The sequence below is a fragment of the Cyrtonyx montezumae genome, unplaced genomic scaffold (assembly GCF_038088225.1).
Source record: "Cyrtonyx montezumae isolate F1298 unplaced genomic scaffold, pur_monq_1.0 scaffold_9, whole genome shotgun sequence".
NCBI classification, from domain to species: domain Eukaryota; kingdom Metazoa; phylum Chordata; class Aves; order Galliformes; family Odontophoridae; genus Cyrtonyx; species Cyrtonyx montezumae.
In genome coordinates, this window is record NW_027072100.1 from 5,940,636 (window position 1) to 5,965,082 (window position 24,447).

Consider the following 24,447-nt stretch of genomic DNA (forward strand, 5'->3'; position numbering starts at 1 on the left):
CTTGCTTTTCCCCGTTTCTTAGATAATCACCGCAGTCTTGCACCCTCAGGGTTTAGGATTACAATATCAGCTGCTCAATACCACTTGAGAGAAAGTGGATTATAATCCAGGAGAGGCAGAGAATGGCGTTGGACTGGCGCTGCTGTGCCGCTAGAGGTCCCCCCATCCCTGCCCGGGCCGGGTGCAGCTCAGCTGTCCCTGAGCTGCCGAAGCGGAGACACGAGGCAGGACCCGGCGCTGCCTGCGGTCCCAGCGTTGTGTGGCTGACTGACGGCGTGGGCTGTAAGCGTGTAGTTATAGGAGTTACACAGCGCTCTGTGAGTTCACGAGTGTGCTGTGCAGTTAGGAGGAGTGGCTAAGTAAATAACGACGCACTCCTGCACTTGGCATCTTCTTAGGGCATGGCAAATCCCAGAACACCACGAAGACCACAGGCAGCTGTGACTGCTGCCTTAATGCTGTCGGTGCTGTTACTACGAGTTGTTTTGGGCTACCCAGGAGCCACCAAACGAAAACATGGGCAGATATTTTGTAGCTTACACGCTGGTTGTATACATGTAAGTGCAAGAAAGTCTGCTTTCTAATGCATCTTTTGAGAAGCGCAGCCTGGGAGGCTGTCCGAGGTGTGAAGCTGCGTGGTGTGAGCGTGCAGCTTGCTGAAGGCTGGGACAGCTTTGCCCAGAGGCGGGAGCAGCTCCTGAGAGCACAGCCTGCTCCCACCCTGTGCTCCCGGAGCTGCCTGGGGCCTCACGGGGCGAAAGGGGAATGCCGTCTGCTCGTGGTCTCCCTGGGACCGGGTCTGTCAGGTAGGGCAGGTGTGCTGGGAGGGTTTGGGTGAGCCTGGTGCCCGGGGCTTTCGTTCCTCGTCCTTCCTCTGCCATCTCTGTGGGATGACGTGGGGAGCCAGGCGCCCCTTCCCAGCCGCTATTTTCGGCAGGCATTTACTTTCCCAGCCTCTCCTCCGCTGGCCGCCTGCCCGGAGGTGGGAAGGCCGGAGCCGGGGGGGGGGGGGGGGGGGGGGCTGACTCTCCCTCCTCCTTCATAAAAGGGCCCCGAAGCAGGGGCTGGGCCACGGGGTTATTTTTGGGAGCAGCTCCTGGGATCCGATGGCCTTGTTAGGACAGCGCTGACCTCTCTGCGGGCCGGGAGGAGGGCAGTGGGGCGGGAGCTGCCTCGGGACCCTGTCCCGTTCCCCCCCCCCGCCCCATCCCTCCCCTCCCTCCGGCCAGGCTCAGCTCCCGGGGGCCCTCACCACCCCCTGCCCTCCCCTTTCCTCTCCTCTCCCCTCCTTCCAGTTTCTCCTTCCTCCCATTCCAGTCCCCTCAGGCAGTTGAGGAGCACCCAGAGCCTTCTGCCATGGGGCAGCCATGCCCCCACCTTCTGCTGCTGCCCGGCTGAGGGGGGCAGCCCGGGATCGGGGGGACCATGAGCGGGGGCAGGTTTGATTTCGATGATGGAGGCGCCTACTGCGGTGGATGGGAAGGGGGCAAAGCCCACGGGCATGGCATCTGCACTGGCCCCAAGGGGCAGGGCGAGTACTCAGGCTCCTGGAACTACGGCTTTGAGGTGGTGGGCATCTACACGTGGCCCAGCGGCAACACCTACGAGGGCTACTGGTCCCAGGGCAAGAGGCACGGCCTGGGGATCGAGACCAAAGGGCGGTGGGTGTACAGGGGCGAGTGGACCCATGGCTTTAAGGGACGGTACGGCGCGCGGCAAAGCATGAACAGCGGAGCCAAGTACGAGGGTACCTGGAACAACGGCCTGCAGGACGGCTACGGCACCGAGACGTATGCAGATGGAGGTGAGGGGGCTGTGTGGGGCGAGCGGGTGGTGATGGCCACGGGGTGAGCTCCTCCCACCCCCGTGGGTGAGGGCTGGGCATCGTGCTGCCAGCTGCCCCTGGTTTGGGGCTGCCCCCTGATGTCCCAGCAGCAGCTCCTGGCAGCAGAGTTTGCGTTGCGTGGCCTTGGGCTCCTCTTCCCAGTGACTTCTGGTTCCCATTCACAACTGAACCCCAGCACCAGCTCCACAGGTTCACGCCTGCAGCCAACCCATCCCCTCCTCATTGGGCATCGAGCTGGGAATGTTTGTGTGTTGGACAGGAGCCACCTGCAGCATCGTAGTGTGCTTTGCCTGCGTATGAAGTGCTGGTCGCACACCTCCAGCTGGGTGCCCAGACAACTGCTTTGCTGAAATGTGGTGGTGGAGTTATCAGAGCCATTTAAAATATGCAGCCACACATCTTTCCCTATAACAAACCCTTTTGGTTCCTTCTAACCATCCTCCACGGTGCGGATGTGTGCTGTGCTCTGTATGGGCTCAGTCTAATTGTGATTTTGCTTTAGTAGCAATTTTGGGGTTAGAAACATCACAAGAATCTCTGTGCAAGTAATTCTGTAGCTCTTCAGTACTATAGTGTTCCACGCTGCCATATTTAGGATCGCTAAATAGAGAGGGTGATTTGGAAGAAATACGCTGCAAAATATGGATCAGAATTACATCTATATTTATCCAGGGCATGCGATGGAGCTACTTTATAAAGAAAATTAACAGCAATGGTGCAGATCTTCAGAATGAAGGGCATCAGATTTATTGCCCTTAGGAAAAGGGACCAATGGAGGGCATAGCCCCGGCAGTGCAGATTAATATGGGATGTAGTTAGCACAGATCACTGTGGTGTAGTACAGTGATCAGATATCTGTAAGCAGCATGGAAGGCCTTGGCTTGGCAACTGCTTGAAGATCTCGAAGTATCACAGATTCCTCACTGCTCACTGAACACATCCTTCCCCAGGGGTGCAGTGCTGCTGCGTTTCGAGTTCATGTCACTGGGCAATGTAAGGAGGTGCCAGAGGAGTTTGAATGGACTTCAAGCTTACTGTAGCAGCTTGAATTAGATCTTGTTCTGAAAGCTTGGGGCAGAAGAAAGGTGAACACAAGGCTGCAGGCAAAGCCAACCTCTTGGTGCTGGCCAGCATCATGTCTGTTGCACAGAGCTGGGTGGATGTGACAGGGAGTCAGAGTCGTGTCCAGCCTTGGCTGTTCTATGACTCCATGACCTGCAGGAGCTGCTCCTGTGTGGTCTCCTCACCCACACACACAGCTGCTATCTGCATGACACAGCTGTGGCCATGCTGCTGATGGGACCTGCTCGTAGCTGAGCTGAGATGACTGTGGCCAGTATCTGAAAGCTGCTGGCCCTGGAGCTGAGCTTTGTGATCCCTGAGTGCTGCTGCAGGACAGAGCCCTGCGAACACACAGCTGCGTGCGGGCTGCAGGGAGGTGCAGCTGATGCTGGTGTCTTATGTTACACTTAGTATAAACCTCAAATATGTGTTTATAAAATTTCAAACTTTACGCTTTAAAACACACTTACAGGCTTGTCTGTGATCTGCACCTCGTGGCTGCAGCAAGGCCAAAGCTGTTGGAAATCCCATATTGATTTTTGATGTCTGTTAAGAAATGAGTTCCCAGTGTAACCAAGCTGGGAGCTGGCAGGGCTGCCCTCTTCTCTCCTCTACCAAACACCTGTGGGAGGCTGGTGACTTACAGAGCACTCCTGTAATTCTGATTGAAGACAGCCAAGAGGTTCAGAGCTCCTGGTGTGCATGGTCAGACAGAGGATCTCTGTGGGATGTTTCCTTGAGCGTCCCAGATCAATGCATGTGAGTGCCTTCTGTTAGCAGAAAGAGCTTGGAGCCCTTTGCAGGGTAAGATAGATAGGCAGGCAGTGAGCTGGGCTGTGCATAGCAGAATGTGAAGTAACATGTCATTCTGATGGGTTGATGGCTGGACTTAGTGGTCCAACTGAGTCTCAGTTGTCTTTCCAACCTTAACAACTCCATGGTTGAATGGTTTTTGTAACACAAGTTATGAGCCAACACTTGACTGTTTGACTTCTGCCTCAAAGTCTGCTTTTCTGCTTTGTCTGCTCTGTCAGGAAGCTCTCATTTTGGATATGCTCTTGTGGCTCTGACCACTCAAGTCCATCCAAACTTACTGCAGGAAGAAGTGTCGCTGCTGATGCAGAACATTACTGCTTCTGCAGGGGAGTTCTGCTCAAAGCTGTGCTTTGCTATACAAATAACTGTTTCAGTGTGTGTCTATATGCATAGAGTCCATATGCCCCATGGCAGCGGCACCTTGCTGCTGCAGGTCTGCAGACACACCGTGTCGTATTCCCTCCTCGTGGAGGGCTGATAAAGTAGCTCATCAAAGGTCATGGGGCATCAGAAACAGAGCAGAGACTCCAATCCCTGTTTCCAGGTCCTGCACTCTGACTCCTGTAGACTGCCTCTGTTGCAAAATAATTCAGCTTTCAGTATTCACCTGAATACTTTGCTACAGAGCTGAATGTCACCCGTGAGTTAATGTTGTGTCTCTTTCTCTTTTTCCCTTTCCTTTCCAACATGAAACCATGAGGTGGCACCGTCAGAGTCCTTCCCCTGCTGATGTTGGCACCCAAGGGAAGCACTCAGTTTTCGCTGCTCTGTCTTGCACGTGGCCCTGTGATGTGCCTGGCCTTCTGTGCCACGTTCTGACACGTCTGTCATCACCGTATCTGGGTAACAGCAGATGATTGGAAGGCAGCGATACCATTGGAGCTGTCTGCATTACTTACCTGCCTGTGTGTGTTACTTACATTCACTGCTGGTTATCTCAGTGACTCAGGGTGGGCTGGGCAGGCGAGATGCAGTGCTGATGACAGCAGAAGCTGAAGCTTTCAGCTGGACCATCCCGTCCTGCTGCCATGTGTTCCATGCGTCCACAGGGCATGGGTGTGCTTCGAGGTAAAGTCCTCTCCAGTGCCACAGCTCAATCCTTCCCACCCTATGGATGCAGGCAGGGCTGCTCTCTGCTTTGCTCCAGCTGCACCTTGTACCTGGGTGTTGCAGAGGAAGCAGTGTATTTTATCACTGAACAAGAAAAAACGCAGGCAACAAAGTGTTATTGGAGTGCTGTCTCCGTTCTGCTTTCTTTCACATGTGCACAGGAATCGTGTCCCCACCGCATGGGCATCCCCTGGCAGCCACCCCCACTCTCCAGAGCCAATGCACACGGATGGATCGGGCAGGTCTCTGCAAGAAGATAGTTTCAGCTCTGCTCCATTTATACCCTAAATAGTTTCTATTCCTATTCACTGCTTTTTCATTTCATTTCACAGAACCTCAACCCCTTGTGAGCAGCATGGTGGTGCCTGTGTGTTCCCCTGTTCCAGGGCATGCTGTGGCCACACTGCTTTGATTGCCACTATGTGATTTCAAAGCAGTTTACCCTCAGGATGCTCTACACTATAAAGAAATCCTGGTGGTGATTTTCCTGTGCTCTGGTAGCCCTATGTCTGTGCTGCTGAAAAGGTGGGAAAAGAGGATGTTTCTTCCCACAGAGGAAAACTGAGTCAGGAAAATGTGAAGTCAGTTGGCCTAGGCTGCTTGTGTCTTGGTGGTAACCATGGAGTGGGAACTCGTGGATATGAACTCTCCAATGCAGTGCTTTTCCACTGTGCTGCTGACGTTGTGTTGCTGTAGCTCCATTGGCTGTGAGCCTGTGCCCAGATGTCATTGGTAGGGCACAGGGAGGGGTGGTGGTGTCAGTATCTCCCCGTGCCCATCCCAGCCACGTCCCTGTTGGCCATGGTACCCATGTGAGCAGGCTGTGACCCGTCCCAGCTCACTGAGCTGCTCCTGGTGCTCCTGGCTGTGCTCTAGGCTGATGGCTGTGCCCGGGCACAAAGCCTCAGTCAGGCACCATAAATCGTGATGTGACATGGACACACCAGTGATCTCTCTGCTTGAGCCTCACGCTCAGCCAGGAGGTGCTGCTCGGGAGAAAGGATGGAGCAGGGACTTGCTGGAGGGCTTGAGCCCCTCTAAGCCCGTGAGACTTTTCCAGAATTCCTCTTCCAGGTGGTTAATTCAGTGGCAATATCAGATGCAGCCCGCTATGTGCAAGGTTGGCCTGTCCTCCAAGGAGGTCTCCAGTGTCAGCCCTATCGAGTGTCAGCCCCGCTCTCGGCCGTGCAGGCAGGGATGGGATGCTGGCTTCAGGGGCTCCTTGTGGGGCCGGGAGCAGGGCAGCACCCTGCAGCTTCTTGTTAGGAAGATTCATTACTGTTTTACACAGCAAAAATTGGTGTTGGAAGGGACCTTGGAGTCCATCTAGTTCCGAACCCCTGCTGTGGGCTGGTTGTCACCCAACAGATCAGGTTGCCCGTGGCTCCATCCAATGTGGCCTTGAGAACCTGCACCTCTTGGGATGGAGCAACCACAGCTTCTCTTGGCAAAGGCACCTTGCTCCCATGGCTGGTGCAGGTGCTCTGCAGTGCATGAGTCCTCACTTTGGCACATGGGGGGAGATGCAGTGCTGCAGGAGCCTGAAATCCTGTGTGCCCCAGGCAGGGAGTGCGGGCGGTGGTTGGGGGCAGCAGCTGCTGCCTGGCTGGGCACTGCTTGCGTTTCCTGGCCCCTGATGCTGTAAGTTAACACCCCACAGGCGGGTCCAGAGAGGATTTCAACGAAACCTGAAGCTTGGGAGTGGAGATTATGCTGCAGAAGTGGCCTGGGAGTGCGTAAAATATGCACTCCCACCATCACCAAAGAAGGAGCTGCATTTGCTCCCTGGGGACCAGGGTCATCCCTGGTCTCAGTAACAGCGTCTGAATGTGGGAATGAATGCCTGCAAGCCAGGTCACCCCTCCTTCTGAGCTGGCAGAAAGGGCTCGCTCCCCAAATGCTGGCGCCTCCTGGCAGCTCTCTGTCTCTGCTTAATGAAAAGCAGACGTTTTTGGACACAAATAGTGAACATGTCCCCTGCCCATGCATGGAGCCAGGCCTGGGAGGGCGAAGAGCAAAGGGGGCCTTTTCCAAGGGTGTTTGTGCCCTCCCCAGAGCCCTACACCCACAGCGTTTTGGGGCCAGATGGCCCCTTCCAGATGCTGGCTGATGGATGAGAGCAGAGCTGAATGCTGCTTTTGTTTTGGGTGGTTTTGCCGGTTTCTGAGGCAACTGTATCTACAGAGCAAGGGGAGCAGCAGGGGCTGGGAGGACTCGGGGCTGAGGAGCTTCACACTGTCCCATTCTGAGCGGTGCAGGGTGCTTGGCAGGGTGGCTGTGTTGGTGCTGATGCTCCTGCTTCTCCCAAGAGCCGTTCTGCTAAGTTTCTTGGAATCACAGTGAGAAAATCAGAGCTGCTGTCTCCAGTTTACCATTCTGGAACTTGCAAAGGTGCAGAGAGGGAAAGGACCAGGCTGGCGGAGGAAAGTGTACTTTTCCCATTCCCCTGAGGCGTCCAGGTCCTGCTGTGTCTCAGCAGAGTCCCAGACCTCGGGTGCAGCCCCAGCCACGGCAATCATTGTCTCCTATGACCCTCACTGTATGACACACCACATGTGCTCTCCTGAGCTGGATCCAGAGGAGGGAGCAGCGCTGAAGGAGCCCCTCACAGAGCTGCTCCTCTACTCCCTGCTTTGCTGTTTGTGTGAGCCTGGGGCAGAGCAGATGCCAAGGGAGGTCTGTCCCCTGCCAGGACCACCTCGTGTCCTCTATCCCTGCTCACTCCCAGCTGCTTTTGCAGGCCCGTGGATGCTGCTGGATGTTGAGCTCAGGAAGGGCAGAGCGAGCACCCCTGCCCCACGGCAGGCACCGAACCACACTGCCTTGCCCTCCCGCGGCTGCTTCACCGCCTGCCTCTTCTCTCCCGCAGGAACCTACCAGGGCCAGTTCACCAACGGCATGCGGCACGGCTACGGCGTGCGGCAGAGCGTGCCCTACGGCATGGCTTCGGTGGTGCGCTCCCCGCTGCGCACCTCCCTGTCCTCCCTGCGCAGTGAGCACAGCAATGGCACGCTGCTGCAGCAGGACTCCCCCGCCGCACACCCCGAGAGCCTGCCCGCCTCGCCCACCATCACCCGCGGCGGGTTCGCCCTCAGCCTCTACGCCGATGCCGAGGCCGCCAAGGCCAAGAAGGGGGGGCTGTTCCGCAGGGGCTCTTTGCTGGGGAAGCTGAAGAAGTCCGAGTCCAAGTCGTCGCTGGCCAGCCAGAAGAGCCGGGTCAGCTTCCTCAAGAGCGAGAGCGGGATCAGCTCGGCCGCCAGCGATGCCACGTCCACCGCCAGCCTGGGTGAGGGAGCGGAGGGTGAGGAGTACCCCCCCTTCGAGTCCGACATCGATGCCACCACCACCGAGACCTACATGGGTGAGTGGAAGAACGACAAGCGCTCGGGCTACGGGGTCAGCGAGCGCTCCAGCGGGCTCAAGTACGAGGGAGAGTGGCTGGACAACCTGCGGCACGGCTACGGCTGCACCACGCTGCCCGACGGCAAGAAGGAGGAGGGCAAGTACCGCCACAACATGCTCGTCAAGGGCATGAAGAAGCGTGTCATACCCCTCAAGAGCGCCAAGATCCGGCAGAAGGTGGACCGGAGTGTGGAGGGGGCCCAGAGGGCAGCAGCCATCGCCCGGCAGAAGTCGGAGATCGCGGCGTCCAGGTGGGTGTGTGGGGTCCAATGGGGTCCTCAGGGTGGTGGTTTCTGTCCCACGTGTCCCTCTGGACCACAGCAACCAGGGTCAAACGTGGATCTCTGCAATTTCTATTTAATTCTTTTTACTGCCCTTATGGCATCCTGGGGAGGGGTGGTGTTCAGGACCTGCCATGGAATGGGGAATAGCTTCCAGCTTTCTGCTGTCTCCATCTCCTTTTTTAGCCTGACTCATACTTTTTTGGCCTCTGAAGAGTCTTTGTGGCAAACACCCACACAGTGAAACCAGGCTCCAACCAAACTCTTTCCTTCTTCTCACCCCACCCAGTCCGGTCCCCCGTTCCCCTCGGCTGATGATCAGTGGGGTCATGATGGGGGTTTGTGGTGGGATGGTGTGAATCCAGTGAGATGGGATCACACTGGAGTGGCCGTGGTGATGTTCGTGGGGATGCTGATGGTAACTCCAAGAGGCTCATAAGCAGCAAGTGTCCTAAAGGAACACTGCAGCAAAGCATGGCTCTGCCCTGGAGCCCACGGTGTGGTGGAGTGGGCAGTTTCCACTGCATGTTGGCAGTGCATTTCAGCCTATTGGTCTCTGGCTGTGGAGCCATGGCAGGTCTGACGGGCAGGAGCAGCATGCACGGTGTGTGCAAAGGCACGTGGCCACCTCACGTCCCCTCGGTTCCCATTGCACCAGCAGAGGTACTCTGGGACCAGACAGGTGGGCAGTGCTCAGAATTAGCTGTGTTAGCAACTAGCTGCAGAGGAAAGTGCTGATGTCTCCTTGTGTCCATGCCAGGATGAGACAGAACAGCTCTGGGGGTGGCAAGGGAAAGTCCTGCTCGTGTGCCCCATCCCTGTGTGTGTCTGAGTGGTAGAACTGTCTCTCTTTGGTTGGGGCTGTCATTGCCCAGAGACAAGGACTCCACAGGGCTCAGCAGGACATGGGTGGTGACCCCCTCCTTCTCTGCCACCATGGTTCTGGGACCACACTGTGGCATTTGCGTTGTGCTTGGGCTGCTGGGAGGTAATGGTGGCTGCAGTGCTGTTCTGCCTAGTGCCTTTTGAGGGTTTAATAGTTATCAAAGTTGCTTAATTACCATGCAGACATAGGAAATAACTGCCCTGGGCAGGGCTCCTTATTTCCAAGCCCTGACTCTGCCCACCCTCACAGCCTGGAGACGCCTCTATGTTCCTGGCTCTGAAATTTGTAGGGAATACAATTGTTTTTTCTCCAAGCCCCGTTGCCTGAACAACCAACAGAGAGAAACCGTACAGATTTCAGAAGTCACGCAGGGACAGCAGCGTCACAGACCTTGTCCTGGCAGGAAGGCTGCGCCAACACTGGCCCCACTGTGCCCAGCAGCAGCACGTGGCCGCAGTGCTCACACCCAGAAATGAGGAGGATGGAGCTGCAAAAGGCGCTCCCTGAGATGTCAGTCAGTTTATATAAGCCCCTTTTTATTATACACTATTTACACGTTGGATCAAAAGCGGCTGTGCAGCACTTTCCATCAGGGGCTGGAACGCAGCCGCTGCCCTCGCAGGGGACCGCATCCCTCCCCGCCCGGCTGGGAGATAATTTCCTATTAAGGAAACCTCGGAGCTGGAGGAAATCAGAGGTTGCACTGCACTGCACTGCATTGCTGCGGGACGCCCTCCCCCCGCAGGGCTCGTGGCAGCAGAGTGCTGTGCAGGGCATCTTTCCCCAGCAGCCCCAGTGCTCCTCAACCCACCTCAAAGCCAACACTGTCTCTTGGCTGTGGGCTGCAGCTCACCCCTTCCACCCGCCTTCGTTCCTGGTGTGTGCTGCTCTGGCTCTGCTGCCTTGTAAACACCTGCCTCATGCTGAGCTCCTTCTCCCTCCTGTTCCACTCAGCCCTGGGCTCAAGTGTAAATATAAATAGTTTTGCCTAGAAAGGGTCCTAGGAAGGAATCCCAGCTCTGTCACCAACTTTCTCTCGGCTTTGAACTTTGCCTCAGTTTCTACATCCACAGCAGAGAATAATCGCATGTGTGTCGTGAAAATAAATTATTGCGGTTTATAAAGGGCTGTGCTATTTAATGTCTCCCAAGCCTATAACTGTGAGGTGGAGTTCCCCAGATTGAGTGTTTATATTACTCCTTGCAAGGCACCATGTACCTGACATGAGAAATGCCTCTGAGGCCACATGGATCCCTGTTTGGGGAGGACACGATGTCTGCATGCAATTACTGCTAGGAACTAATTGCCAGCGCTGAGCAGCCAGGCTGTGCCATGGCTCCTGGCATTGCATGTGGTATTTGGGTTCCATTTGCTTCTGGCACTTGGGGAGGCCCCTGATGGAGCTGAACTAACACGCAATCCAGCTGCTGGGGAGCTCAGAGCAGAAATCACCCTTTTACACCATAAAAGGCTTTTTAAGATGCAGAAATCCAGAGGAAAACAAGCCCGAGTGCTGAGCTGCCTCTGCCGGTTGTGCTGTAGGAATCTCAGGCACGTGGCTGTGCTGGGATGCGCAGGCAGCAGCACTTGTGCTGAGCAGAGCCAGGCACTGAGCCATGCTGGTGGGCGAGTGCAGCGGGAGGGCTGCGGGCAGCTCTGGTTCCAGTGCCTGCTGGTTGGGTGCTCTGGGCAGCTCCTGCCCATCCAGTGCTGTCCTACCCTGTCCGGGTCCCTCCTCAACCCTCTGGTTGGAAATCCATCTGCTTTCCACCTGTGCAAGGGGCTGAGGATGGAAATGGCATTTGGTTTGATGGCAGGAATGGAATGGGATAGGATAGGATAGAATGCAAGAGGAGGGGCAGGGCTGGCTGCATTCTGAAGTTTGATTTCTGAAGCTGTGTACTCAGTAGCTGCACAGCTCACAGAAGAACATATTTCCTTCTTGCTGGGGCTTTCAGGGAACAAAATCAGTGTCTGTCCCAGGGTAGCAGTCCCTGCTGTGATCTCTTCTGCATGCTGTTGTGCTTCCCACTGGCTTGGACCAAATTCAGCAAAGGGACTTTGCCATGTGTCCTGCACAGCGTGGACCTGGCCAGGCTCTAGCTTGTTTGACAGGTATGTGTCCTGCTAACAGCACTAAAATGCATCCGTTGGAAGTCATAGAACCAATGGGAAGCTGAGGTATAAGGGACAAAGGATGTCAGTGTGCTTCACCTGCTATCTATAAATGCTGTCCCCGAGGTCTGAGCAGCTGGATGTTCTGTGGCTGGAGGACATAACTAGGAATTATCACGTTTTGAATATTTTTTGAATGTACAGCTGCCCGGCAATCCTGCCACTTGAATATATAAGCCCTCAACTCACACCCGTGGCCCCGTATCCCTTCCCGAAGCCACCCTGCCCAGCCGTCCCACTGCTCCCAGCCTTCCCAGCCCCAGTGGGCTCACGGAAGGTGCAAATGACGTCCGGGAATCGCTGCAGTCAGCACAGCGTCCTGACTAAATAAGGGAGCGCATAGCAGAGCTTTATCAGCGCTGCCGAGCGCGACAGCTGGGAGCCATGGCCAGCAGCAGCCCCAGCCCGGCTGCACGTTGCATGTGAGGTGCTGTGCTCCTCATCCAGGAGAGCAGTGCAGTGTTCTGAACTGCTGCACCTTCGCCCTTCCTTCATCCCTCCCCGCAGCGGCCTCATCTCCAGCTGGGCTGGCTGCAGCCGTGAGCACCGACAGACACATTTTTGGCCAGGCCTGGCTATCGGGCTGAGACGTGCTTTGACTTCAGCGCAGGGTGTGTGGCTTTGTCTTGCTCTCCACCTCCTCACATGGATTTTTTTGTGGCTCATTCATGCTCTAGTAGGGTAACAGGGAGCGTGCACTTCCAGCAGCACTAAGGAGAAAGCAGATGTTGGTGGTAGAGTGCTTTCCTGGGTTTTTTTAGGGCCTTTGGGACCTTCTGGGATCCCATGTGAGAATAGGGTTGGACACTGATGGATACAGCCTGGCCAGCGGGATTCGTGGGCTGCCAGGCCTGATCCAATGGGAAATCCTTATCTCAACAGCTTGCAAATGTGGAGGCAAAAATGAAGTGAGACTTCAGTCTGGAAAATGGCAGCTTCGTGCTGCACTGATCCAAGCAGGAGGGATCTGAGTCCCCTCCAAAAGGCTGGAGATGGCTGGCAGGAGCCGGGCCGGAGAATGGTTGGTTTCAGCCAGGCTTTGCACAAGAGTTATCATCACTTCTGTGGAATATGATACAGAGTGATATTAAAAAATAAAAAATATGGGAGTAAAATGTCTGATTCAAATATGGAGCCTGAGATACAGAATCCCTCTCTCCTCCTGGCACATTTGGTTAGCTTATGCTGGTGCCCAGCCACAACCCTTAGGTTGTCTGGGTTCCAGTTTTTGTAGCTTTGCTCCTTTGGGACCCGCTGAGATATCTCTGTCCCCTGATGTTCTCTGCAGCCCTGGTGCAGGCGTGCAGGACCTATCCTAGCTCACGGCCTCACCTCTTCATTTGTCTGGGTTCAGATGTGTGAATATCAACTTGAGAGACCCAAGCACTGGTAGAAAAATGCTGCTGCCTTAGACTTCAATGAATAATTGGGCTTCTGACCAAATACAATACATGCCTGCTTTCATTTCCTTACAAAAATAAAAATAAAAATCCTGTTAAGCCTTTGCTGACTGAGAAAAAGAAATGCCAAAATGCTGCCTGTGTTTCCCATCTCTCTGGATTCAGATTACTAAAATCTGAAAGAAAATTTGAACTAGATGTTGTTAAAACTTCTCACTGAAGAACCCAACAGTGCCACAGAGAGAATACCTACCTCCTGACCCGATCCAGGACTGGCACTCAGGTAAAACCCACTTGGGCTGCAATGCCACCTATATGGCAGAGCTTTTGGGTCAGGCTGAGATCTCCTGAGACAAGTGAGTGCTGCATCCCTCCTGTTTCACTGGGCCAACCCACTGTGATGTGGACATATCCATGCCCTGCTCTGCCCAGGCAGGATGTCCCTAAACACCTGCAGAGTCAGTCAGCAGCTCTAAATCTCCCTTTTTTACCCCCCCAGACATCCCTGCAGATGCTCTCACTGCAGGACCAGGGTCTGCAGGTTGTCATCTTCCAGACAGCTGCAGGTCTGTCTGCTGTGAGATTAATGTCACTTTAACTGTTCTGAGGGGAAGTATCCCTTGGTGAAGGATGCAAGCAGCTTTGAGCTATTTAGAGTTGAGGATAACATTTTGGTATTTTAAGAATTTAACAAGTAATCATAAAGGCTAATGCTTGCTGAGCTCGTTAGGTTGTGGCGAGCTCTGCCAGGTGCTCCTGAAGCACAGCACAGTGAAGGATGCTTCTCGCCTGACAGAATGGGCTGTTGGTACTCCTTATGCAGGAAGCAATGAGGTTCAAAAAGTTCACAAAGCAAAGTTTACAGTGACACTGCTTCGGTATAAGTGCTTGTACTGCCAGTGACAATCCCAGGGCATCTCATGAGCTGTTTGCCAGGAAGGAGGCTGCGAGGCAGGGCTGTTCTGCAGGCCAGCATGGTTTCTCTTCGGAGGTTTCCTTTACAGTGATGTGAATGTTTCCCATAGGAGGCAGTTTGTGCTGCTTTATGCACAGATCACACCCTGCAGGCACAGAGACCACGATATAAACCAGCACAGTCTCAGGTCTGGGAGTGGCAGAGTCTAAACTGAGTAGGTACGGGCACAGAAATGATAGAACAAGATGAGGAATAAGAAAGCAAAATGTATGCCTGGCTGCTGGGCAGGATGCCCGTGGGTGGAGCACACAGATGGGCAACACCAGGACAGAGATGAAACAAAAAGGGGGTTCCAATCCTATGGGCTGGATATGGGCAAGTGGGGTAGTGGGTAACACAGGTTTGCAGGCATCTGTGTGTGCATGGAGGCAGAGACAAGGGCACAAAGGAGATGGACTGGGAGTAAGCAGGAAGAAAAGGATGGCCTCAGTGCCAAAGGTGCTGTGGAAAATGGAGAAGCCAGAAAGTGTCTGTCTTGTGCTGTTTGTCCTCTTCCTTTGCAATGTGAACACAGAAGCATGGAAGGAACCACGTTGCCATCAGCAAAAGCACTTCTGTGGCTTTCCCTGTATCTCTTGAGTGCTGCAAGCATCCCTGCCAAGACAAACTGTTATCTGAAGGTTCTTCAGAAGGACAAAATGCCACCAGCATGACTGTGGAAGTGTGCTGAACTTGTCTGTGTTCCCTGTGCTCCATATGGCCGTGCTGACAGCATGGCATGTAGCCCAATTTGCACGCTTGTCCCCGCAGGACCTCAATCAAGCAGGGCGCAGTTTGCTGTACTGATAGAACAAGCGGTCCCCGGAGAGGGAAGAACAGTGCAGGATGGGTTTATCTTTCTCTGAGTACATGGATGTGCAGTAGCTGAGGCAGAGGGTTCAGCCCTCTCCTGTTCCTGGCCACAAGGCCATCATCGCACCTGCAGGAGCCCCAGCCCTCCTGGTATCTGCAGCATTCTCTGCTAATTCCAGTTCCATTTGCAGGCTGAGCCGATGTGGATGTGCAAAACCACATAAACTGTCTGAAGACATGGCCCTGCTGGCACAGCTCTGGGCCTCACCTGTTAGCACAGCACTCAGCTGCAGCTCGTGTGTCCGCAGGGGATTTCAGCAGCAGTCAGGAATGAACTGGGCAGTGCTGCTGGGACAGGGCCAGGGAGGATGGGAGCAGAACTCTGACCACACACTAATACAAAAACGATTAGAGCATTAGAGCCATGCCAGGGAAGAAGCGAAGCATTTAACTCCCTGCTCTCAGCATCCTGCAGCAGTCAGGTCCTGAGATGGCTCTGGGTGGGAGCAGGGAGTGCTCGTTCCCACTCTGTGCAGCCTTGCTTGGGGTGGGGAGCACCAGCACTGGATTCTCAAGGCTCCTCTTTGTGTTCTTGGCCCCTGGTTGGGTACATGTAATGCTCACAGCTCATTTGCCAGCACTGCTTTGAAAATGGGCTTATGGATCCTGTTGCTGGTTGTGCCCTGGGCTCTCCCTGGGCGCCTGCTATTTGTCTCCTGCTCTGCCACTGCGGCCACGTTTTATTCTGCATTGAGCTCCCCTCCCCAACACTGCCAGCTATGTGGATAAATAATACATTCAGAAATACTCCATGAGAGCTTGATGTCATTGTTATGGCTAGGCCCTGGACTGCAAGCTGTGCATTGTCACAGTGTTGCAGCAGAGCAGAGTGTACTCCAGAGCTGTGCTGTCACCTCCAGCACCATGCATTGTCACCAGGCACACCAGGATCCATCTGCACCCCTTTGGTTCCACGTCAGCACAAGTGCAGCTCCATCCCTACTATAAGAGAGAGCAGACCCTGCATTCAGTCCACTGCCAGGATATTTCTTTGGAATTTACCCCTAGGAAAGGATCTCTCCACTTCCAGGTGCTGGCCCCTTCCCTTCAGGGACTCAGAAGTGTCTAGAAAGAGCCTCTGTCTGCTCAAAAGGAAAGGTTTTATCCTTGCACGGTGAATCCCAACTCAGAGCAGCAGGACAAAGGCAGGGGCTGGAACACATCCTGTGGGGCAAAGAGCTGGGCTCCCTGTCTGGTGAGCTTGTTTGTGGGGCTGGCATCATGCAGACTTGTGCTCCCTAGGATGAGCTGAGCCCCCTCTGATCCCTGGGCAAGGAGAGCACAGAGCCATCCCCTTGGCCCCTGCCAGACCTCAGTGGAATTAATCACACTGATTACATGCTACCAAAAAAGGAGGTGATTTCTCAGTTCAGAGCTGCCTCAGACCCCCTGCTTGTGAGCAGTGGCTTAAAAAATGCCATCTTCTCCCTCATCACATTGCCTCTCTGGGTGTTTCAGGAGCGGTAAGAATTTTGGATAAAAAGACCAAGAATGACAGCAATCTCAGGCAGCTCAGCCTGCAGAGAAAGCAGGAGATAAGGTGTGAGTGCAGGCAGGGGTGAGCCATGTCTGCAGCAGTGGGATGACGTCCCAGAGAGACGTGGTCCCAGGCACAGCAGCTCGGCGTCCTCTGCTCTATCTCAGGGTGCTGAGCAGCGTTTTCGGCTCCCTGTCAAGTCACACTGCTGCCTGTATCAGTTGGGATTAATGCCCTGCCTTTAATTCTTTCCCTACAGCTACCCAAAATGGTGTGTGCGTGTGTGCATGTATGCGTGTATATATAATCTACTCTCTGAGGGACTCAGAACAACATTTCTATCACCTTTTCATTGCAGCTGACAGGTTTTCAGGGTAAAGCTAGTCTTGTCTGCATGCTGGATCTGAGTTTAATGGGAAAGGACCAATCGAATTCCAATCTGAGTCTGAAAAGTCTGGCTATCATTTAAATAGCTCAATAGACATTTTATGACCTCATTAAACTCATAATAAATTGATGTTTAAGGGCTACTAACTAAGTATCTGCCCAAAAATAAGTGGTTTTGCACTGGTGCAGCCAATGTATACTCTGCTGCAGGGAGGCAGAGGGAGCCCTGGGGAGCATTAGGGCATGGGGAAAGCCTCCATGAGCCATGGGTGGAGCAGAGCAGCTGAGCATACGGAGCTTTGCACTCTCACTGTTTGAAGTCAATTCCCTCCCAGACTGTGAGCAGCTGGGCTGCAAAGCTCACCCTGCTTTTAGCATAAAGATCATAAGGCCCTGAGTGTGAGGCATGTGAGGAATACGACAGCCGGCCAGCAGAATAGCTCAGACAGCCCTAGGGAGCCTGCAGAAGGTGTGCTGGGAAGGAGCAGAGAGCACTCACGGAGTCAGGCTGTGAGGGAAGCAATGGCTCTGCTTTTCCAAGCACTTGTGCCTGGTGAGAGCAGCCCCTGAACTGCTGCAAGCAGAGGAGTCCCTTGGACAAGCCGAAGTTTGTTGCTGGAGAGCTCCAGGAGTGTAACTAGGGGTAAAATGTGCTGGGTGTACTGGCAAGAGGCATGCTGAGGTGCAGCAGCTCACTCAGGGCGGTGACAGTGCAGTGGTGCCCAGCTGTCACCTTGTTGTCCCTCCGTGCTCCTGTGATGCCTGCAAAGGTGCTTCAGGCACTGCTCAGAGGGGGAATTTTTGTGAACTGCAGCAAGGTGGCAAGTCCACTTTGAACCATCTGCTGCTTCCCTGCAACAAGTGAACGTGCTCATGTTTGCAAATATACCTGCCCCATCTGCTGGTCACACCTCAGCCATGAGCATTTTGTGTCCCTTGTTGAAAACATGGGCCAGTGTCAGCTCAGATGGAGCTCACTGTTGTCCCCTCTTCCCTTTGCAGGACAACTCATGCCAAAGCCAAGGCTGAAGGCTCTGAGCAGGCAGCTCAGGCAGCTAACAACGAGTCGGGCATAGCCAGGATGATGGCCAGGGAGCTCTCCCCAGACTTCTACCAGCCAGGTAAGACAGGAGGCTTCTTCTAAGAGGGATTTTGCCATTTCCCTGGGGAATCTGTTCCAGCACTTCTCCCACTTTAGAACTCAGCAAGCTGCCCTTCCATCTATCTCAGATCCACTTTTGCACAAGTTCAGCGAGCCCTCTGCACATGGGTGATTTGCTGATCTCCTTACACCACTGTTTGACCTGTTGCAAGATGTTACCATAGCCTGGAGGAAAAATCTGCAGCTCTCCAAACTCCCTGCCTGTTTCTCCCCATTATGGAGCCCTCCCAGTGTCTGCTGGGGCCAGCAGAGAGCTGGGGGCTGTGTGCAGCACTCCTGTGGATACATCCCTTAAGCCGCAGTGGCTTTTTCTTGGAACAGCTTTGACTCATAACCCATATCCTGTGGGGCCACAAACTGCACCAACGGTGCCATCATGTTCAGCTAATTAGGAGCTGTAATATCCTGTACGAAAGTTGATAATGCAAAATATTACTTCCCTAATTTCCTATATATTTCTTAGCATCACTGTTAATTATATGGCTAGGAAAACACTGGAGAGGTCTTTCTCTAAGAGAAAGTGCTGGGGATTAGTGGATAGGAAGTGTAATGTTAGAAGCAGCACTGTCAATGCCATTACCTTTCCCTAAACCAGGCTAGATAGGCCCATGTTCTTCCTGGGAAGCTTTCATTTTCAGAGAAGGGAGGTAACAGCAGAGCAAAAAACGGAGATCCAATTGCCTACATTTCCCACCCTGTCTTTCATACTATGTGTTTTTGTTACCGGAATCAAATGTCAGTGTCCATCACAGCATCAAAACTGGGGATAGAAGCCAAACAATGTCTCTATTCAGCAAAACTTGCCCATCTGATCACAGTGCACCCACACTGCAGCAGTACCCCAGCCCGGGGCAGGCAGCAGGAGCAGCACACACCTGCTGCTTGGACAGACAGACACACTGTCAGATTTGCTGAAATTCCCTGTATGTCCACCTCGTCCTGCACCTACAAGCCAGGGAGATGGACAGTGGAGAGCTGCCCCTTCCTCCTGCTGCACTGCAGGGCCTCAGTGCTGGCTTTGGGCTGGGAACCACCACAGTGGTTGGGCACAGGCATGAGCCAGCGTGTGACACTTCATTTAACAATAGCTAAACGTCACTTGATCCTGGCATAAGCCCCTCAGCTGCCACTCACAGCTCCACATCCACCCTTTGCACACTGGGGTATTTATAGCGCAGAAGCAAAGGAAACTGGAATTCCTGTTGGAAGATTTTTGACATCCAGCTGGATTGCTTCTTCCACCTGTAACAACTGAATGAGACAAGTGAAGTGGTCACTGCAAAATGCTCGACACACCATCATCTGCTCCTGCTACCTGAATCCCCTCACTGCACTTGTGTGTGGCTTTACCCGGGTCTTGTGTGTTTTTCTTCTGTAATTCTTTTTAATCCCTACCTTCACTAAGTGATCAGAATATAACATGGAGAAGTGTATCTTCTTGCAAGGCTGCACCTTCCAAGAACAAAAAGGCAGAAATCCACCCTTGTATTTTGCTAGGACTTGTGGCATCTGGTCACACAGCCAGGAGCAGAGCCTGGCAGTGTTTGGCAGCTGCATTTTAATCTGCTATCCCTGTGCTGGGGACAGGACAGTCCTGCTCAGTGAGCTTCACCTCTTTAATAAGTATTTAGCTCTGGGTTTCCTTTAGGACATCAGCCCTAAAAACCTAGAGGGCAGGGATGAAAGCCAAAGTTCTTGCTAAAATATGCTGGGAGGTGAAGGAAATGAGGGACAATTGGGCTGTGCAGTCCCTTCCAGACAGCTGGGAGTTTTGGTGTGAATTACTTAGGAGGAGAAGAGAGCACTAAGAGATAGCAAGGAGCCCAGAGCAGCCTATTTTGAGGAGTCTGAACAACTGTTGAAAAGGCTTCCAAATAATCCATTTGCAGCCAGAAATAAATGGCCCTGAATGGGTCGCCTGCTGATTGACAGGAGTGTGTAGACAGGGCACAGCAGCTAAAATCAGTGCCCTCCCTCCCCACCACCCCCTTGGAGCAGAGACATTGCCCTGAGTGGGCAGGAGTTAGCAGTGTGCAAATCACACCCCTGATTTATTAGAGGGAATGAAGCACCAATCTCCAATTTCCAGAGCAGGGTCAAGTCTGCGTTAGTCCTTGGGGTGGAGGAGAGGAGGGGAGGAACCACGAAGCAGCTGGGGACACTGTGGCTCCAGGGTCTGTGCTGTTCAGGAGCACGTGCCAAGCCCTGTATGTCTGCACTTCTCAGCATTACTAGGATTCAGCAGAATGAGACCAACACCATTTCCAAAAGCAGGTGCGTTCTTTTGGACGTGCTGATTTGCAACCCCACGATGACTAAAAGGAGCATGCTCATGTTCCCATTTGCAGGGACATGCAAGGACCCCTGTCAAGATCCCATTTACAGAGCACTGCATGCTGCTGTTTTTCAGACTTCCCTGGTCATTCCATGGTAGACTCTGCTCTGCCAGCAATGCAGTGTGATGGGCTGTCTTCAGTGTCAGGCTCTGCTTGATTTCCTCAGCGATTTGCTCTGTAGACCTGGCCCAGGGTTAACAAGAAGTCAAGATTTAATGATAAGCAAATAACTGAAGTGACAGCAACGTTGCTAAGAGCTGACAAGTCAGCATGAGAGACGTGGCCAGAATGAAACCCGAGGCCCTGAGTCACCTTGTGTGATGGTGGTGCCAGCTGATTTTGCTGGTGCCTGTGTCGGTGCAGAGAGGAAGGCTGGCCCTCACTGCCAGCCCCAATCTGTGCATAACAAACATGTTTTTCCAATAGAGTGCAATGAAAGACGGATCATCTGGAGATAGCTGCCTTTCTTGAGGAGGCAGGGCACCTCACCCCTATTTAACTTTTAGTTTCCATTCCGTTAGACACCAAAGAAGCCACACTGAAGAGTTTTCCAGACAGGAAAACAAAACAAAACAAAAACACTAAAAAAGAAAAACTACCCTGGATGAGAGCTTGTTCCCTTTAGGCCTGGGATAATCCTGCTGTGCAACTCCAAACCGCAAAAATTTGGGGTGTAGATTTTCACTTTTTCATGTGTCCCATCTGAAGCCCCTGGGCCTGCTCCTCCCTGCAGGGCAGTGTGACACAGGGATGCAGGAATCCCCTTCTGGAATCAGGCTCTGCTTTGGGGCGGGCAGCGCAAAACGCGGCCTCACGCCGTTCTCTCTCGAGCTTGTCCTGGCCTGAAAGGCAAAAAGCACAGGGTGAGTTGGGCTCCCTAAGGGGGAGGCGACAGCAAGGCAGGCGTACCTCGCTCCCCTGCGGAGCACGGAGCCGGGCCCTCACCCACCTTTCCCGTCTCCCCGCAGGTCCCGAGTACCAGAAGCGGAGGCTGCTGCAGGAGATCATGGAGAACGCGGAGCACGCCGTCAACATGGAGGAAGCGACGCCTCCTCAGCCCAAGGCCGCCCCGCCGCCCCCCACGCCCCCCGAGAGCCCCGAGAGCCCCGAGCCGCACGAGGACGACGCGGCCCCGCGCCGCCGCCGCAGCCCGCTCCCCAGCCCCGCCGCCACCCCCCCGGAGGCCAAGCGGCCCAAGGCCCGGCAGGACGCTGCCCCGCGGCCCGGCAGCAGCGCCGGGGCGGGCGGCGGTTCCGCGTCCGACGGCGAAGTCCGCCCGGCGTCGCGGGGCGCGGTGCGTCCTGCCGAGCAGATGGAGATCGGGCCGCTGCAGCGCATGGCGCGCGAGCCCGACGTCGAGCACTACAAGGGCTACCACAGCTACGCCGTCAGGACCTCCCCGGTCTCCCCCGGCGCGGACTATGAGGAGGAGCCGCTCTCCGAGCGCGGGCCGCCGTCCCCGGAGCCCCAGGGAGAGCCTCGGCCGCGCGGGGCTACCCCGGTACCGCCGCGGGAGCCCGAGGAGAGGCACGAGGCGGAGGAGCGGCGGCAGCCGCGGCCCCAGGAGCACAAGCAGCCCGGGCAGCGGCACAGCCCCGAGCGCAGAGCGGCGAGCCGGAGCGAGCCCGCGGCCGACAGAAAGACTGAGAGCCGGGCGGAGCACAGGGCGGGGGCCAAGCGGAGCCCGGCCCCGGCAGCGGGGCAGGACGCGGAGGAGGGCGACGAGGTGATGTGAGGTGGTGATGGCGGTCGGGGATGAGGTGGGAGCCGCTGGGACAGCTTTGCGGCAGCAGTGTGCCTTACCAGTGTGGGCACTGCTTTTCCTTCAGCCTTGTGTACCCCCTTGATTGTCACCCCAAAGGAGCGTGCTGGCTCAGGGCTGCAGTGAGACATCTGGGGGATCTTTTTGCCCCCCCGCAGCCTTTTGGAGGAGATTCTCCATTGTTACCTGCCGGCTTTTGCACGATGTGGGCTTTAAGCATGATCTGGGACCAGTGTTTCGTTTGGAAGCCTGCTGTCCGAGCCCAAGCTTCGTGCACACCAAAATGCTGAGGGTCAGCCCTGGACCTCCGCGACCTCACAAATACCTTTGGAAACTTTTCCCACACTGGTCAGTCCAGAGGGCCCCTCGAGATCTGTGGGGATACAGGAGTTCATTTTCTCCTGGCCTTCCCGTGTCCCCAGCCACGAGGGCTTCCCTGGTGGGTCCAGTGAAGTAAGTGTGGAATTTCAAAATCTGGGGAAAACAGACATTTTATGATTTTTTTTCCTTACACCTTTCTTGGCGTTTTCTGTGCATGTGGTCAGGGTCTCTTTTAATGAGGGCGTTCACTGGAGAGAAATAGGGCTAGAGTAGTGATAGATAGGTATTGATCAATATTCAGCTAGCTTGAAATTCAGACCAGGTGCACGTTCCTCGAGGATGGGTGATTTTCATATATTTGAACAGCAGAATCAAGGTAGCTCTGTCCATCTCCTCACTTGGAACCATGGTATTATAATACTCTGTCACTGTTTTTTCTTTCAGGGACCTAACACAATTGTGATCTGCATGGTCATCTTACTGAACATTGGTCTGGCCATCCTGTTTGTACATTTTTTGACATGAGGTCCCCTTCAGACAAGGTAAGAAAGACGGTGGGATTTTGTCCTCAGTTTGTAGGCCTTGTTGTGGGCATTATGTAGTTGACCAACCTTACTGCCAGTGCAAATTTGTCACTGATGAGTGCTCTGGTGATAGAAATATATGAGCATTTATTCAATAGGTGTTGAGATTCTCAGTCATCTCTTGTCTGTTCCAAAAGTGATTTGTGGAGTAATTTCAGTGGCTATTTATTGATTTTCTCGAAACTGAGCTGTCTTCATTGAATGCAGTCCCTCATTGTAGTTTTGCCTTCCCCATTGGAAGGATGTGGCTCAAAGAATGAGAATTCCAGTGTGAGAATGTGTGATGTTAAATCTGGAATTTGTTTTATGCAAATGTGCTGCAAGAAACACTTTCAGTGTGCTCTTCAATAGCTAGATAGCTTGTGTGTTGCAATGTTTCTTGGCACCAGGCCTAACAAGAGGCAGAAGCACAAAGAAAATGTGAAACTGACATTTTCAGATCTGTTTGCACCAGTATTAGTTCCACCACTGTTGTTGCAGAACTGAATCACTAAAGACCAGCGTGAGCTATGCTGTGTGTCTGAGTAAAGTTAAACTGCAGCTTGCTCAAGTCTTCCACCTGAGTTAGGATGAGGGCTTTCGTTTGAATTTTGTGGCAGTAAAATCTTGTGAGGTTTCTCGTGGCTGTGGGGTTTCTCGACATGGGAATGTGTTGTGAGTTTGCACAAGATTTTTGTCACCTTGGGCTCAACTGCTGCTAAAACAAGCCTTCAGGGCTGAAGCTGGCCCTTGGGTCACACGTAACATAATGGAAGATGCTCCTCCCAAGCTCCAAGGCTGTCTTTCTGGGGGATGCAACTGCTGAGCACTGCTTTTCTTGATGTATTAATTGCTGCTCAGCCTGCAGAGAAAGCTGTGCGACCTGCAGTGGTTATGTGTCCTTTGTGTGTTTTCCTCCCCTGTAACTCTCCCATTCATCTCTGTCTGGGACAGGCGTTGCTGCTCACTGAGACCACAGACCTTGGTGGGGATTAAATCTCAGTCTCCTGGAAACACCTACGAGGAGGACTTGAGATCCCAAGGTTGCACTGCAAACATGAAACTTAAGCAAAACTAGGTGAAGATCCTCCGTTCAGTCTCCCTGCTCCCAGGCTGTGGCTGGCCTCTGCGATCTACCAAGAAAAAGCCAGAATCTCTACAACTCAACCTCCTTCTCTTCTTTGTAAAAATAGCAGTTGCCTTAAATTATTCTCACCAAAGCCATCAACTGCCCTGTCGTGCCAGGGATGAGGAATTTACCTTTAGCTGTAGGAAAATGAGTGAGAAGGTCTCATCCGTGCGCTGTGATGTGCTTTGTAATTCCCGTGGTTGACTTGGTGTTGGAGATTTCCCAAAGGATATCATCCATGGCCTGAAAAATGCAACAGTGTGCAAGAATGACTGGTGAGAGCCGTGCCACGGCGAGGGCTGGACAGCGTGACATCCCCCCTCCATGCTCGGGTGTCATCCGAAGGGACAAGCAAAAAGTCTTTCCTTTCCCCGTCGCCTGGAGTCGTTTTCCTCGTGTGGAGGACTGAGAGGGGGGGCATGTTGACATTGGGCTTGCTGAAGTGTGACCGGAGTCCTGCCCGTGCCCGCCGACCGACGAGCCGCTGTTGGGGCTGCGGGCGGG

General features: G+C 53.8%; 1 protein-coding gene across 2 annotated transcripts; it reads left to right on the top strand.

Moving 5' to 3' along the window:
* Positions 1-1,238: 1,238 nt before the first annotated feature.
* Positions 1,239-24,409, top strand: JPH2 (junctophilin 2). Of its 2 annotated transcripts, XM_065754551.1 has the most exons (6): positions 1,239-1,804; positions 7,704-8,487; positions 17,673-17,791; positions 21,137-21,894; positions 22,696-22,793; positions 23,769-24,409. In XM_065754551.1, the coding sequence occupies exons 1-5, from the start codon at positions 1,426-1,428 to the stop codon at positions 22,774-22,776; spliced, it is 2,121 nt and encodes a 706-aa protein (XP_065610623.1). In that variant the 5' UTR covers positions 1,239-1,425; the 3' UTR covers positions 22,777-22,793; positions 23,769-24,409. The 2 variants fall into 2 exon arrangements, with proteins under 2 accessions (XP_065610623.1, XP_065610624.1); XM_065754552.1 differs by lacking the exons at positions 7,704-8,487; positions 17,673-17,791; positions 21,137-21,894; positions 22,696-22,793; positions 23,769-24,409 and adding an exon at positions 5,167-5,330.
* The last annotated feature ends 38 nt before the right edge of the window (positions 24,410-24,447 follow it).